This window comes from Danaus plexippus, chromosome 28 (genome assembly GCF_018135715.1).
Source record: "Danaus plexippus chromosome 28, MEX_DaPlex, whole genome shotgun sequence".
NCBI classification, from domain to species: Eukaryota; Metazoa; Arthropoda; class Insecta; order Lepidoptera; family Nymphalidae; genus Danaus; species Danaus plexippus.
Genome location: NC_083556.1, coordinates 1431268 through 1446629, shown reverse-complemented (window position 1 = coordinate 1446629; position 15362 = coordinate 1431268). Strand labels below are relative to the sequence as shown.

Here is a 15362-nt window from a genome sequence, read left to right as displayed (position 1 = left end):
AAATAAAACTAAATAAAAGCATCGTATTATAAATTTAAAAGTATTAATTTAAATCATCGACTATCTATTAAAGAGACTTGTCAAAGTCGAACTTGTTATATTACTTGGAACAGACGAAAAGACTAATATTCAATAAAATATTAATGTAGTAATGACCCGGCTACATCAATATGTATTCAGTATAAAGCGGTTTTATTTGTACTATGACATACAATACTATACAAGGCTTTCATCTCGTCTGTCCGTGATAATGGTTTTTTATAAAGTAACCGAAACATATATATATATATATATATATATATATATATATATATATATTATTTGTTATTAAAAATATTTAAAAGTATATACGAAATGTATTTCGAGTATAATTGATTAAACTTTTGCTAGTAAAGATTTACCTCGTAGCAATTTTTTTTTTACTTATCATTGTTCATAAGTGGGTAGTATTTTGACAGCGACACTAGCGCCATCTCTCGGGGTATCGATCATACTAGATGCAGAAAAACTAAAATAAACTAATAACAAACACCATTTATTTGGTTATACAGGTTTTTACATTTAGCAACAGTAGAGATAATTTGGCTAATTACATTTTTTTAAATAGTAAAATTAGCGTCTAAATTCTAAACATTTCAAAAACTCTAACATTCATACAAAGTTGGAACAATTTAATCGAATTAAATACATTGCTCTTGTTATATTGACATTAATATATTAAAAGCAAAATCACGCAATGTACAGACGTAAATAAATAGAACAATTATCCTTAGAAATAATTCGTTGGTAACAGCGACATCTGTTGCAAGTATCGGGAATGTGAATGCGTAAATCAACTTCGTATAATCATCAACAGATGGCGTTAGTTGTAAACAGAGATTTTAACAGCAGCGTCTACTTATTTACAAGTTATCTTTTTATAATTTGACAGACAGTTTCATTCAAATCTTATGTTTAAATAAATAATCTATTCCACTAAGCAACGCCTAAGGCTCCAACCGCATCTTAGTCCGATATATTCTTATGTTAAATAAGGACTACCCTACATTTCCTATTGTCATTGTCACATTGGAAATATTTACATATTATTTTTACAAACAATAAACATGAGAAGGTAATTAATAAGATCAAGGACAAATTATACCTATTCCCATACCAGGAGTGTTTGTGAAATTTATTGCATGTATACACACCATATATATGACTATTATAATATAAAATATACATAATTGGCAAAACGGGAGAATTTGTAAAGGAATTCTTAATTATATCAATATTATTCTAATAATAACAGTTGCTTAAAGCTTTTATATATATTATAATGAAAACAAGTATACTATAATAGTAAGAAGCGAGAGCTCTCAGCGTATATCAAAGTTATACTTAAATCTAGTTAACATTCCTCATTTTCATTAAAAGATTACATTTCAAAAACGCTTTTTGATCTACAAATAATATATATTTTTAGATATTTCACTGTCAATATAACAAGACACCGAGACGGTTGTTTCGTTTATCCTATAGTTTTTAACTTAAATTATGTTTTTTTTTTTAACAATTTAGTTACAACGAGAAGCAATAGTACTAAACTACGATAAAATATTCACACACCAAACAGACATCTATTAATTAGTTATTATTAACAATACACTGGAAGACACGATTTATAAGCAAATTCTACTAGTAATATCCAATACATATAAAGAACACTTAAATTAAATTAATATGAACATTTGTTGAAATAAATCACGAAGGCAATTAATTTGACAAATGACAGTTGACATTTCAAAAGAAAACAATCCACAGATAAGAAAACGTTAATGAGGACAGATTGAAAATAAATGTAACCACAGATAATGTAATAAATGATTAATTTAGTCGACGACGATGTCGTGTCCGAGGCGGTCCATCTCGCTGAGGAGGAAGTCCACATCTCGTTCAGTGACAGCCGCTGAGGAGATAATGTTCCTGAAGAAATTTGGTCGACGGTCATCTGGCTGGTAGCCGACCATGATAGTGCCGGCTTGCATCATACGACCCTTCAGCTTGGCGCATACCTACGTTTTATATACACAGATAACTATATACATTTAATTTACAAATTAATGTATCTCTAATAAATACTCTTTGTCACTTATATTTCTCAATATCTCCGTTTGTCTTAACATATTTGAATTACCTTGGTTGAATCACATAATGTTATTGTTTTTTCATCTATAGTTACCTTTCCAAGTTTGATCTCCTTGTTCTTATCGTGGTGTTGTCCCCTGAGCTGGATGGGCAGGTACCAGAAGCTAACGTTCACCATCTCCGGTTCCAGGATGAGGTGGAACTTGTCAGACTGTTCCTTGATGCGACGCACCATGTACTCGGACAGTTCCATCAGACGGTCCATGTGACGCTCGAAGCCGGTTGTACCCTGGGTATTATCCAAAGCTGTTATTTAAAATGAAAGTAATTGATCTGCTGCTCACATTTTATTACTAATTATGGTCCAATTGAGGTCTTAAAAAGGGTTTTGGTGGCCTGGAGGCTAAGGCCCGCCTCTCATGCATGAGGGCGCGGGTTCGGAACCTCGCAAGGACCAATGTGATTTTTCCGAGTCATGTGTACTTTCTAAGAGTATCTACACACAACTAACAGACAGTGATCGAAAACATCCTGAGGAAACCTGGACTAATAATATCAAATTATAAGTTTAAAATCGCCAACCCGTGTTGAGCAAGCGTGGTGGTTAATGCTCTAACCTTCTCCATGTGAGAAGAGGCTTTTGCTCAGCTGTTTGCACTAATAGGCTAATGAAGTAAGTAAGGTCCAAGGATGCAAATTACACCCTATTTCATTCTAAATATATTTTATAATAATAACGAATTAACTTTCATCCTCCGCTTGTTTATTGACTGATAACTGATAACTGATTCTACGATATAGATTTGTATAGCGTAAATTAAGTGTCACAATTTAAAAATGGCACCAAATTCACTTGCAAAATTTTCTTAACATATCATTAGTGAATCTGAATGCATCGTAAACTTAAAAGAAAGCCACAAATTCATATAAGGCCAACCTTGCCACGCCACTGAAGCCACAGTTTGAATATATCGTTGTGGCGACCACACTGGATGACTTTGTCGCCTGTGTCGTATCTAGGATCGTAAATCTTGTCCGTCATGAAAAGATACTCCGCTGACATAGCGTTACAGCTCAGAAGTATACCCTGTGGAGAAGAAGAACATTAATAGGATTAAAAACTGCTGTAGAGAAGAGAATCACGAGAAGAAGCTATTAAAATAGAAATTGGATTAAGGGACAGCTTGTATCGTGAGGAAGTTACCAACCAAGAAAGAATAATCTCATAAAAAAGTCTCTTCTTGACGCCGTTATACAATAATAATTAATGTCCAATAAAAAGAAGTCGCTTCTAGAATAGTTTTCAAGAATAAGGTTGTAAATTTTCTTAATTTATATTTATATCACTTACTACTTAGAGTCTATCAAAACCGAAATGAATTAAGACTTTTTGGACTTGCACAAGAAATATTGACCTAAAATTGTGTTAATAGGTTTAGAAACTTTAGATAATAATATAAATAATCTTCGCAGTCTCGTATTTACATAATTTGTATTAGGCTCAACCCTACAATTTCCAAGTGCCATCGACAACCCTAATCCGCTTATACCCACAATTATACACAACATAAACTTCGCATTACGCCATGAAAATGCCATCAAACACAGCCACTGCAGCTAATAGCTTGGAGATACATACTAATTTCAAATCTATTACGTTGTGATAAGGTCTATTTTTAATATTTAATATATCGGTATAATCAAAACTCAACCCTGTTTCATTCGACACAGGACACAGTTCAATGTTGGAGAAAATTAAATATTACGGCCAGTCTAAAATAAACCGTATTGCGTGCGAGTGAGGTTGACTTTTTAGTGTATCGTAAAACAAGAGGGCACAATTGGCAACATATGTCAGGAAGTGTCGAAAGAAGAATTTAATTAAAGTTGGCGCGTGTCAACGTCAGATGTTCCTAGTGATGGGGTGATTTTGCTGTTTTATCGATATATTTAAAGGCGATTGTTTTTTGTTTCTTTTTTGATAAAAAAGAAACTAAAAAGTATGTATTCTTCACGACAGACCTTGGTATTTAAGTTTCCTGCTACTATTTGTCTTACTTTTATTTAAGCAAGTTATTCCAAAATTTATTGGGTTTTGTGTTTAGTTTATGGATTTATATATTTTTCATTCAAATCTAAGAACTAATATATAATTTAATATATATATATGTATATAAATTTGGTTCATCGATAGCATTTTCCGCAAATTTCCAAAAAAGCTTCAAGCCCTTCAGTATTTCCAAACTTTCAAAGGGGCGGGGCAACAAGATTTATTGTTTAGCATATTGGGATGACGTGAAAGCGTGTTCTCCCCCCCAACCCAACTTCAACCATAACATCCACAAAATAAGATTAAAATTCATTAAATTTTAATACTATTTTCATACAAGCGAAGTAATTTCAATTCAGCGCGGTTGACTTAAGTTTGATATTTAAATTTGATTTTATTTAAAGAATCAATATATTCGGATGTATTCGTGTTTCCTTCACACGGTACTCAAGATAACAATCCGTCCAACAAAAAAAAAACGTTGTCATTGGCAGAATATTCCTCGATTCCAGTGCGAGTGATGTCATAGCATTAAAAAAAATATTCGGAGGACGTAAGAAAATAGTTTGACTGGAAACAAAACTATGATCTGATATTATTCCGGGATCATCTTTACACATTATCAAACCTCCGCGCTGTCATCTCATATTAAACGAGTAGTGCAAAATAGTCGAAAAGTCAAAATAAAATTATATATAATAGAATTAATTTCATTTGATTTTTGTATGTATTGTAAACTGAAATCTTAAATATCAAAATAAAAATTATCTAGCAACTGACTTATATATTTTTTTATATGACGACTTCCGTTTAAGTTACAAAAAAAAGTTCCTATTTAATATTCATATTATCTGTACAAAGTGTTACGAATAACTCGCAGTAAATAGTTTGATGGTAAACTTGTAGTAACGGTGAAAGGCAGCAGCTACGTCAATACTTAAAGTTAGTGCATAAAACTCAATTTAATCGTATAAATAGTAAAAAAAAGTTATTATTAAGTATTGTTTCAATTACTATAAAAATCACCTTAAAATTGCTTTTTACACCTTGAAATTCTATTTAAACGACTCAAATTTTATAAATATAAAACAAAGATAATATTAAGATCAACTAATGTTTTTAAACAATTTTTTTTTTAAACAATCGTGAATACATTTACCAAATCTACTTCAAATAACGACTTCTCATGAAAGAAGTGATAGTAATATTATCTACAACGCATATTTCTTATTACACAAATAAATTATTATGAAATAGTAACAAAAAATTGAGAATTAAATTTAATAAACACATGTGTATTCAGCTTTATTTAAGGGTGTGGCACTTGGAGATAGGAAATGTCAACAAGTCGTCATGCAAATCAGGATGAGGGGCCAGTATCAGCCGGAGCAGATGTTTGTCGACCGCTGATCTGAGATTCATCTTAATATTTATTAAATTATAACAATATACATATAATGATATCTAAGTTTTTTTATTATTTTATAACTCTACCGAATCAGATTTGAAACGAACTAACTAGGGCTGCCTTCGAAGTACGTTTCAAGAATGAATTGATATTAGTTCTGGACAGGCACAATATTTTTAGTAGGATAATAATAATGAATAACAATTAGCTGCTATTAGTATATAAATTGGTTATATTATATATATATATATATATTATATATATATAATTTAAAAATTACCTCATATCTGAAGTGAACAGTTGAACACTGCAGCAGAGTTCCCATCAGCTTGTGGGGATTCCATGTAACTGAATGCGCTCTGAAATTAAAATATCAATAAAAATATATATAAATATCATTACTTCAATATTTATCACAATATTAAAGTGTAGACATTAATGTATCTTCGCGATGTAGCCAACATTATAAACTTAACTAAATCTATTATGTACATAGAAAATGGAGTAGAGATAATAAATTTTCATGTTTTTGCTTAATTAAATTAAAACAGGATCCTTATACCAAGTTTATACCTTACTACACACGCAGCGTTAACTGTTTTTCATTCATTTATCACATTATATTATTATAGTTATGAATGAAAAACGGGAGACGCCTCGTACAGTGTGACTAACTTGTGGTAGGCGTACAAAGACAAAGATGTTGATAGCGTCACTTTGAATCATATATATATTAATAAATGATGGATAAAATTATATTATAATAACTATTCATATTACAAAAGCGAATAGACAGACAAGCTTATTAAATGATAATAGCCTAGTATGAGTCTTTACGTCAAAATAAATACCGACAGTTTTATCGTTTGTGAATTCAATATAATTGAATCATTTAAAAAATTAACGTAACTTATCTGATTAATATATATATATTTGTAACAAAATTTTACAACTTTTTTCACTTTAATGTTGCATATTTAATCTAACGCGTTTAAGATTTAAGTGTTATACACTTAATTTAAAATGTACAGCGGCGTTATCGAGTATTGACTCAGTTGTGTACTCCCGCCCGCATCTCCGCTAATCTATCCGCCGGGGAGCGTTTTAAAATGTACACATTCACACCGTACGCATTCGTGTCTTTATATTTTGCTTGTTTAAAAACACCCAGCTATCAGAGAGGCAAATTTCACGCATTTTGATAGAAAGGACTCGTTGAATCCGTTTTGATAACACTTATATAAATCAATAGATGATATTAAGGAAAAAATAAGGAGGAATAAATGTGAAGGGTACAAAAAATACTGCATATATGTGGAGGTTTACTGATATAATATTTTTGCTATTATTTTTTTTGGAATACGTAAAAAAATAATATAACACATTATCATAGCTATTGTTTCGAAAGGCTTTGTTGGGAATTTAATTTTTATAATGAGATCTAAGATTTTCGCGAGTATTCATTTAAATGAAACTAGTATTAAAACTAGTATTATAGTAAATCCGAATAATACTAGTTTCATTTAAATTTAATTTTTATTATAAATCCAGTGAATTAGAAGTGTAAGGAGAATAAATTAATGACAGCGTCGTTTTTGGTTCGGTGTGACTAAGTCCGAGCCCCGTCCCAATGTATGCAGGAGCGCTTTGTTTTTTACCCTCGGGGACTTTTAATTGATTGTACTTACCCTTAGGGGTGACAAGGAGGTAGTGGAATTTCTCCCAATCTCTTAAAGGACGAAAAGAACAACACTATTTTATAATCTTAATGGAATTTGCCTTAAGTAGGTAGTATCTAGTAAAAGTATTAATATAATATTCGAGACTTTCGCGAGTATTCATTCAAATAAAAGTAATAGTTTCAGTTTTACTACACGTTTTTTTTTTATAATTTTAAACCACACGCTCCCGAGGTTTCGGTTGCATTGCAGCATCTCGTCCGCATGTGATCACGGTCGCTGCAAAGTAACCGAAACGTCCAGATTGTTCAGTTAAATATAACAAAAATCGCGTTGTTCATCCGAAAATATATTTTTTAAGTTATACATATATGAACACAACTTTCGCGAGATTTAGAATTCTTCATTATAATAATTATTTGTATATTTTGAGCTATAAAAACCAAAATATAGCATAGCTTTGGCTTGTTCTGAAGCTGCTATAGCTATTTTAAATGTCAGTTAGTATCGGAGCGTATTAATCCCGTACTACCGCCATTAGGTGCTATCAATCATGGCTAAATACTACAGGAGTAGGGGGAAGTGTTCGAGATGGAGGCCAGAGGAGGATATGCAGCCTCTGCGAGCACTGGACCGAGTGACAAGGTTCTAGGGTTGGCAGTGCATTAGTAATTATTTATTCATTAAGTTTCAACCCTATATTATTTTATAGTAATTTTTATATAATTCATATAAAATTTGAGATTGATATTAGTTATTATGTATATGAACGTAAATGATTATGAAGCTTCCAAATACATTAAAATATCATCAAAAAAAAGTTATAGCCTTACTTACCAAAGGTGACATACGTAAATTATTTAAAATATGTATATACAAAATAAATTAATGATTTCAACGTTAAAATATGTTTTTCATCTTTGAATGTAATAATGTATTTTTGTGTGACTATCACAATTTATTAAGTTTTGTAAATTAATAGTCAAGTGTCAACCCTATCTGGGATCAGCTGATGTGAATGTTGGCACGTCAGTTCTTACTGTGAGAACCTATCACAGTAAAATACTTTATGAATAGGAACATTAAATATATATATATATTATTATGATAGATTTATCTTTGAATTTGGTCTAAATTACACACGTATATATATATTATTAGCTTTACCTGCGAATTATTCCAATTAAAAAAAAAACTTCAAATAAAAGTATCTTATGTTAGTGTTATGCAATCCCGTGAAAATGGATAGTTTCAGAGATCAGCAAGAACATACAGACAAACAGATAAATACAGTTTATATATAAAGGAAACCTGCGAGCCAAATCTGATATATATATATATATATATGTATATCAATTAACTTCACTATGTCATATAGCGTTGACACGTAGTTTGGTATTTCAAATTTAGGAATATATTATTAAGAAACATATATTTTCGTGAATAAAAAAAAATATGTATTTCTTATTATAGTTAAAATACTAGTTATAATAACTAGGTATATATATCGGCGCTCGACACCAGACTATCTTGACAGAAGACACAATAGACTAGACTGCTAAGACTAGAGACACTACCGTGACAGATGGGATATGAAAATAACTTGAGGCTGACATCAGTTATTATAAAACCTTATCGGTATTCATAATTATTGTTAAAAGTAAAACGAAATCAAAGACTGTTTAAAAGGAGAATATAACTGTGTTTGATTTTTGGTATAAATACGACGTCTGGACGCACGACGGCAGATTTGAGAGAACGCGGACCATTGAGGAATGTGACTATGAAGAATCTTCGAGAAATACAAGAACATTCAGAAGAACTGACGTTTCATTTTAAAATAACATGGAGCGTACCGAGAGAAGTGACGTCAGTGAGGACGTATCTCTTTTATAAGAACAACGAATTTGTAATAAATCTGATATATATATATATATATATATATAATACTTACCTCTCAATACCAGTGAGACGTGGGTGACGATATTTCTTAGAGAACAGCAATCCACCTCCCCAAGCAGCCTGTTTGTGAACGTATAACATGTATTGCACAAAATCGAAGTGAAACAAAGTCACAGTAAAAAAAATTGTGTGTAAAAGAAAAAATCTGTTTTTTAACCTAATTAAAATCGATATCTGTTTTCAACCCCTACACATACAAGGTACTGCGAAAGAACATTAAGCCATTAATTTTTTTTTCAATATATTCATTGTAAAATAGTACATAATGACATATTGATAACGTGCATTAATTAATAAATAAATTTATTTTACATAAAATTATTTATTTTTCAGGTTTAATTCCACTTTTGTTGGCGGAAAAGTTCCAAGATTTTGGATATTATTTTACTTTTCATTACGTATTGTAAATACGTAACGAAGTTGTATGTATGTACGTGTGTGTGTGTATGTGTGTGTGTATACCTATGTACTTACATCAACATGCATCCACATATCATATTTTTCACAGATGTCAGCTATCTCCATGAGCGGATCGAATGCTCCCAGCACCGTGGTACCAGAAGTGGCGTTCACGAAGAACGGCACCTGTTATTAAGAATAATATATATATATACATTAAAATTTGAAAAATATTTAGACTATAATTCCTTGAGAACACTATAGATATATTAAATCAATTTTAGTACAACCCAGCTTTGTTGATGAATGTCCGATAACAATTTATCTCAATACTATGTCTATTACACGCATACAGCCTGCCAATGTTTTATAAAATATCATCACTCACATGTCCTCTGTCCTTGTGATATCTGACGAGCCGCTCCAACTCAGTTGGTATCATTCTGCCACGCTCGTCACTGGGCACGCACACACAGTAGTCTGTGCCCAATCCGCACACAGATGCACAGGATTTCACAGAGTAATGGCACTAGGACAGTCGGTTTAAGTTTATTAATTGAATTAAATCTCAGTAAAAATTCGCTTGGTTAAATTTTCGTTAGTCGTAAATGTATTTTCGATTATAAAATTATATAATAAAAAAATATTTTTAGGTCAATTCTAATGTATTTTAGATTAAATACTTAAGCAATAATATATAGACAAAGTTAGCTAAAAACCTTTAGGTTATCAAGTGAAAATCATCTTTGAATATTTCCTTTAGAAGGCAAATAGTTCCTTTGTGACAAAACAAACATAAAATTATAATCATTTAAATAAATGTGATCATACCTGATCAGAGGTGAACATGACCAGGTGTCCAGGAATACTGGTCAGGCCCTTTTCCTTGTACTGCGGGAACTTATGATGACGAGCCGCCAGGAACGCATATAAATTGGACACAGAGCCACCTGGTGGAACGACAGGTTAATTAAAAGTTTGTTATTCTATAGAAATAAAATAAAAACATACAATGAAACTGAGGTACCGTTTAATTTAAAATAAATATTCTAGAAACTAACTTATTGAAACTAAAAAGATATGCAGATTTCATAGATGAGTTAACCAGGCTGTATTTACCTGGTGCCAAGATAGAATCTCCTGTTTTCCAACCAATCATCGCCCTCATCTTCTCCAGAACCACATTCTCCATCAGAATGAACACGGGAGCGATCTCATACGTGAACATGTTTGTATTGGCAGCAGCAGTTAGCCACTCTCCAGCTAGAGAAATGATGTCCAGGCCACAGGATAGTTGGTTGAAGAAGTGGGGGTGACCTAGGAGGAAGATGTGTCATCAAATTAGTAGAATTGGTAGAGGTTCTTGACGTGGCAGAGAATAGCTGTGTTTAAGTGACTACAGCTATTCAAACATGGGCTGGCTCTACCGGGGATGAACCACCCTCTCACAGAAGATCGGCATGAAGTAGTCTTTAATGGCAACGTTTCGTCCGATTAGTGAGAGAGCCGGTTGCCTTTTTTCTTTCCCACCCTATCCTCTGCCGGGATGTTGATGTATGCAATGATCTGCTGTCCTGCATCAGCCTAAGTCTGTTTTGAGATGTTGAGCCTGTTTCAATGGCGTGAAAAGATGGCGTCAGGAAGATCAGCAAATGCGGGTCAGATCGGGGGCCCTCCCGTACCCTGTGCGAGCGACACACAAAACCCAACTCTCAGTTCAGATCAAGCAATGCTCTTTGACAAAATGGTTATTGAACCATCAGGATCCTCTCAGAATTCCATTCGCCTCAAAGGCGGCAAAGCAGTACGCAGTTACAACAAACATTAGAAAGTCTTACGTTACTTTATAGCTATAACTAATATTACTACTTTAATATTAAAAAAACACGAATATAAGTAAATTTGAGCATCATCCAAAGATATTTAATCATGTACATTGATATTCTTTCCCCCAAATTCAATAAATGCCCTTCAAAATAACAGAACACAATTGAAACATAACAGTTGACCGGGTCCGGATGTAATAGCTCGCTCGGCTTCACCGGCTGATACCCGGTCGTGATGCCCGGATACCCGCGAATACCACTTCCGGGGATATTCTTTATCCCGGGTCTTATTATAACATATCGTGTTTCTGAGCCAGCATGACTCGTTTAAACGGTAAGACTGGCTTTGATAGTGTAATTTTTGAGCTCAAGCCAATTTTTATAACAAAAATATTTCTTTAACCAGTATACAACTGGACTGTATTGACTAAAATCTTTTTAAACTACTATTTTACTTGTAACCTTAATATTATAAACAGTATTTCATTCTCAAGCAGTCAGATAAAACATTTCGGCACGTGCTGTGAACATTTTGAACATCCTGTACAAGCCCGCCCACGCATTCTTGGTTATAGAAGATAATACATTAAGATAAGTTTAAAATATAATATTTAATCAGTGAAATGAAATACATTTAACTTAAAATTTTGCATATAATTTAATATATTTTTTTATTTTTTATTGATAGTTTAACGTAAGATAAGTTTTTATTTAGCTTAACAAATTTGCTACTAAAGTGTAACCGTTTTCAATCAATTACGTTCATGTAAACTGATGATTACTGAATAAAAATTTTTAACGATCAGTATGTTGTGTGACGGTGAGACTTATAGTAAGCAAATCGATTAAATTATCACGAGGTTAAATTGAACAATATAATTACTATCGCTATATATATATATATATATGCAACAAAATTTTTCCAATTCCGACCATTTGGATGTTTGTCATTGCACCGAACATTACGTTTTAAACAATTTAAACATTATGATTATGTTATACATTATTGTATTCAAAAAAAAATTCATATAAGAGAAATTAAGAAAAAAAAATTCATTATGAATTAACCAAAGTACATATAGTAGTTTTTGTGTGACAGACAAACATATTCCACGTTTATTTCACGTAAATTTTGTGATATTTAATTCGTAATTGCTTTTGTATTTTTACAAAAGGACGTATATATAGTATATACATCTTAACTTAATAGGTTATCGGTTATAATACTTAAAAATAGCGTAACGATAGTTTGTAAATTTTAAATTATATAAAAATGAAATACCTTTAAAAAAAGTGTGTTTTAAATAAATTTAGCATAATTTTAAAATATTTACAAATAATAATACAACCATATATTATAAAAGGAAACGTATTTTTAACATAAAATCAAGATCTCAAATCGACATTATAGTTAGTGTAATATCAACCTTATTCGAAAAGTATAAAGTCCACCTCATAACTGTGTAGGGTTGCCAGCATAAAAAAAATATTAATTCAAAGGAATTTGATATAATCCCCTAAGTAAAACCAGATGGGGTAGCTATTAATTTGGGCAGGGTAAGTCAGGTGGTGTAATTCAGAATTAATTCACATTTTAGAGGGCAACCCTGAAGGGTGGGTTTGAATCATTGTTTATTTGGTATAACCGACTTGATTGGGGTATAAGGGAATTTTTATTACTATACTATTAATTCTTAAGCAAACACTATTCATACACTATTTTAATCGAACATATATATAAAGTATACAACTTAGGAATTGATACACACACATATATGTAAATGTGTGTGTGAGGTCGTGTATGTGTATTAATTTAATTCGCATGTATCACGTAGACAATATTTCCTCAGTTTTTTTTTTAACGAAGCATAAATCCAAAGTTGAAAGTCCCAATTGTTTTCGTTATCTGTATTTTGAAGTGTTATTTATGAACCATCCAAAGAGGCTTAAAGCTGTCCATTATTTGGATAACATGTTGGAGACACAATCTGGCCCCACCCTCGCTTCAAGCACACTTATCTATCCCCCGAGGACCAGATAAAGAGCTGCCAAAAATGTTATGACGTCATAAATAATAGAAAAAAAATATGTTCTTTAAGCGCCGATTTATATTTTTTATTACTTTTCATTCTTTTTATAAATAAAATAATAAAGAATTAATCATATTAATATTCAGTCAGTAATAAATAACGTTGAATACTACAAAAATATATGAAAACATTTTTTTAATAGGACAATACTCTAAATACGCACAGATTAATCACTAGATAGCAAAATTTCAAATAACAAATAAAACCTCATTGGTTATTGATATTATGAAAAAAAAAAAAAATTACATCACTTCCATATCTCAGGGGTTGGTTATAATTTGGCCGCACGTGCCGCCAATGGGACAATCAAATACCATTGTGTTGCACACAATACTGATACAGCATTGTCATTTCGCTGCTTGTTCTTGGATCGAATTACCAAACCCAAGATATATTTAATTACAGACTTATAACACGTTTAGTTAATAACAAAATGGCGGCTATGAAGCACACGGACTTTTCGACAAGAAATTTTTGTAAGTACATTATTTTGTTATTAGTTTTTCATTATATTATATTGTAGTTTTACTTTATCTGCATTAAAAATGGTTGCTAATTAAATATGTGTAAATTTAGAATTATCTAGAATAAACAATTGCTATGTTATTAAACCTCTTTATTCTGTAAGCTATGTAATATTTTTTAAGATTTCCATATAACTATATATTGAATAATAGTTTTTTGTTTTCCCTTTTGATATAACATTATATATATATATATATATATATATATATACTCTCTTTGAGTATTCAATCCAATAAAAACCAAAACAGACCACTAATAGACACGTACGAATTCTATTTCCTGCTAATGACACCATTCACGGCGAAAGGGGATATTCGGTAACACATACAGTGTATAAAATATTAATTTTTATATATAAAAAGTATATTTTTAATTCTAATACTTATGTGAATTATGAATAATGTTTATAATTCCGTGATAGAAAATAATTATTGTATTTTTTTTAATCCTATGGCTTCATTCACATTTGAATCTTAGAATATTCTGCCAATGTCAACGTTTTTATTTGTTTGACGAATTGTAATCTTGAGTACCTACCGTGTGGAGAAAACCCGAAGGTGTTTGGCGAGTGGAATAAATACGTCTATTTAATTTTATATATATATATATATATATATAATTAAATAATAATTAATAACCATGTTTTGACAGATGTCATGTTTTTTTTTAATATTAAACCAAGATAAAAGCTTCATTATAATGTATGTATGTACTCACTTTTATATCAGCCATAATAAAAAATATATCCAATAAAGACTGAGGTTTGCAGTAAGAAAAAATTCAATAGATTTAACGTTTTACAATAATTAAAAAACGATTCAGACGTCAGATAGTCATCAATTTTATTTTCGAAAATTTATTTTTGAGCATCATCCGACCTAAATTACAATATTCACATAAAAAATACATATGAATGTAAAATTTCGGTGGAATATCTTTGGATTTACGATCATAGACAAGTAGACCTTTATGGATAGATAACAATGGAATCTTATCACAAAAGGACTATAAAATGAATCTATAACCTAAAATCCCATCTCTTGAAGGATAATCCATCAAAGTATAATACGATTCTATAGCTTTCTCTGTAGGGTCGAGTATGGTGACCATGAATGTATTTTAAAATGGACGCTATAAAAATATACTTAAGACCATAACAATAAATAGCTATGCTATAGAACTAGTTCATGAACTTTTGTTACTATGAATATTGTGGTATAATTAATCGTCCGGTTTTATCTGTTAACACGGTCACCCTAATGCGGTGCTGTAATCCCATGGTTTTCGTGCAGT

At 31.2% G+C, this 15362-nt stretch overlaps 1 protein-coding gene across 3 annotated transcripts in view; it reads right to left on the bottom strand.

Moving 5' to 3' along the window:
* Positions 1-514: 514 nt before the first annotated feature.
* LOC116776203 (glutamate decarboxylase) overlaps positions 515-15362 on the bottom strand; it is a 38503-nt gene continuing 23655 nt past the window's right edge. For all 3 annotated transcript variants that reach the window (XM_061525414.1, XM_061525413.1, XM_061525415.1), the window contains 9 exons: positions 10748-10945; positions 10460-10578; positions 10017-10157; positions 9704-9814; positions 9222-9289; positions 5869-5947; positions 3068-3217; positions 2225-2419; positions 515-2057 (listed from right to left, as the gene is read on the bottom strand). In XM_061525414.1, coding sequence (XP_061381398.1) covers positions 1875-2057; positions 2225-2419; positions 3068-3217; positions 5869-5947; positions 9222-9289; positions 9704-9814; positions 10017-10157; positions 10460-10578; positions 10748-10945 — 1244 coding nt within the window. In that variant the 3' untranslated portion in view covers positions 515-1874. The remainder of the gene's footprint in view (positions 2058-2224; positions 2420-3067; positions 3218-5868; positions 5948-9221; positions 9290-9703; positions 9815-10016; positions 10158-10459; positions 10579-10747; positions 10946-15362) is intronic.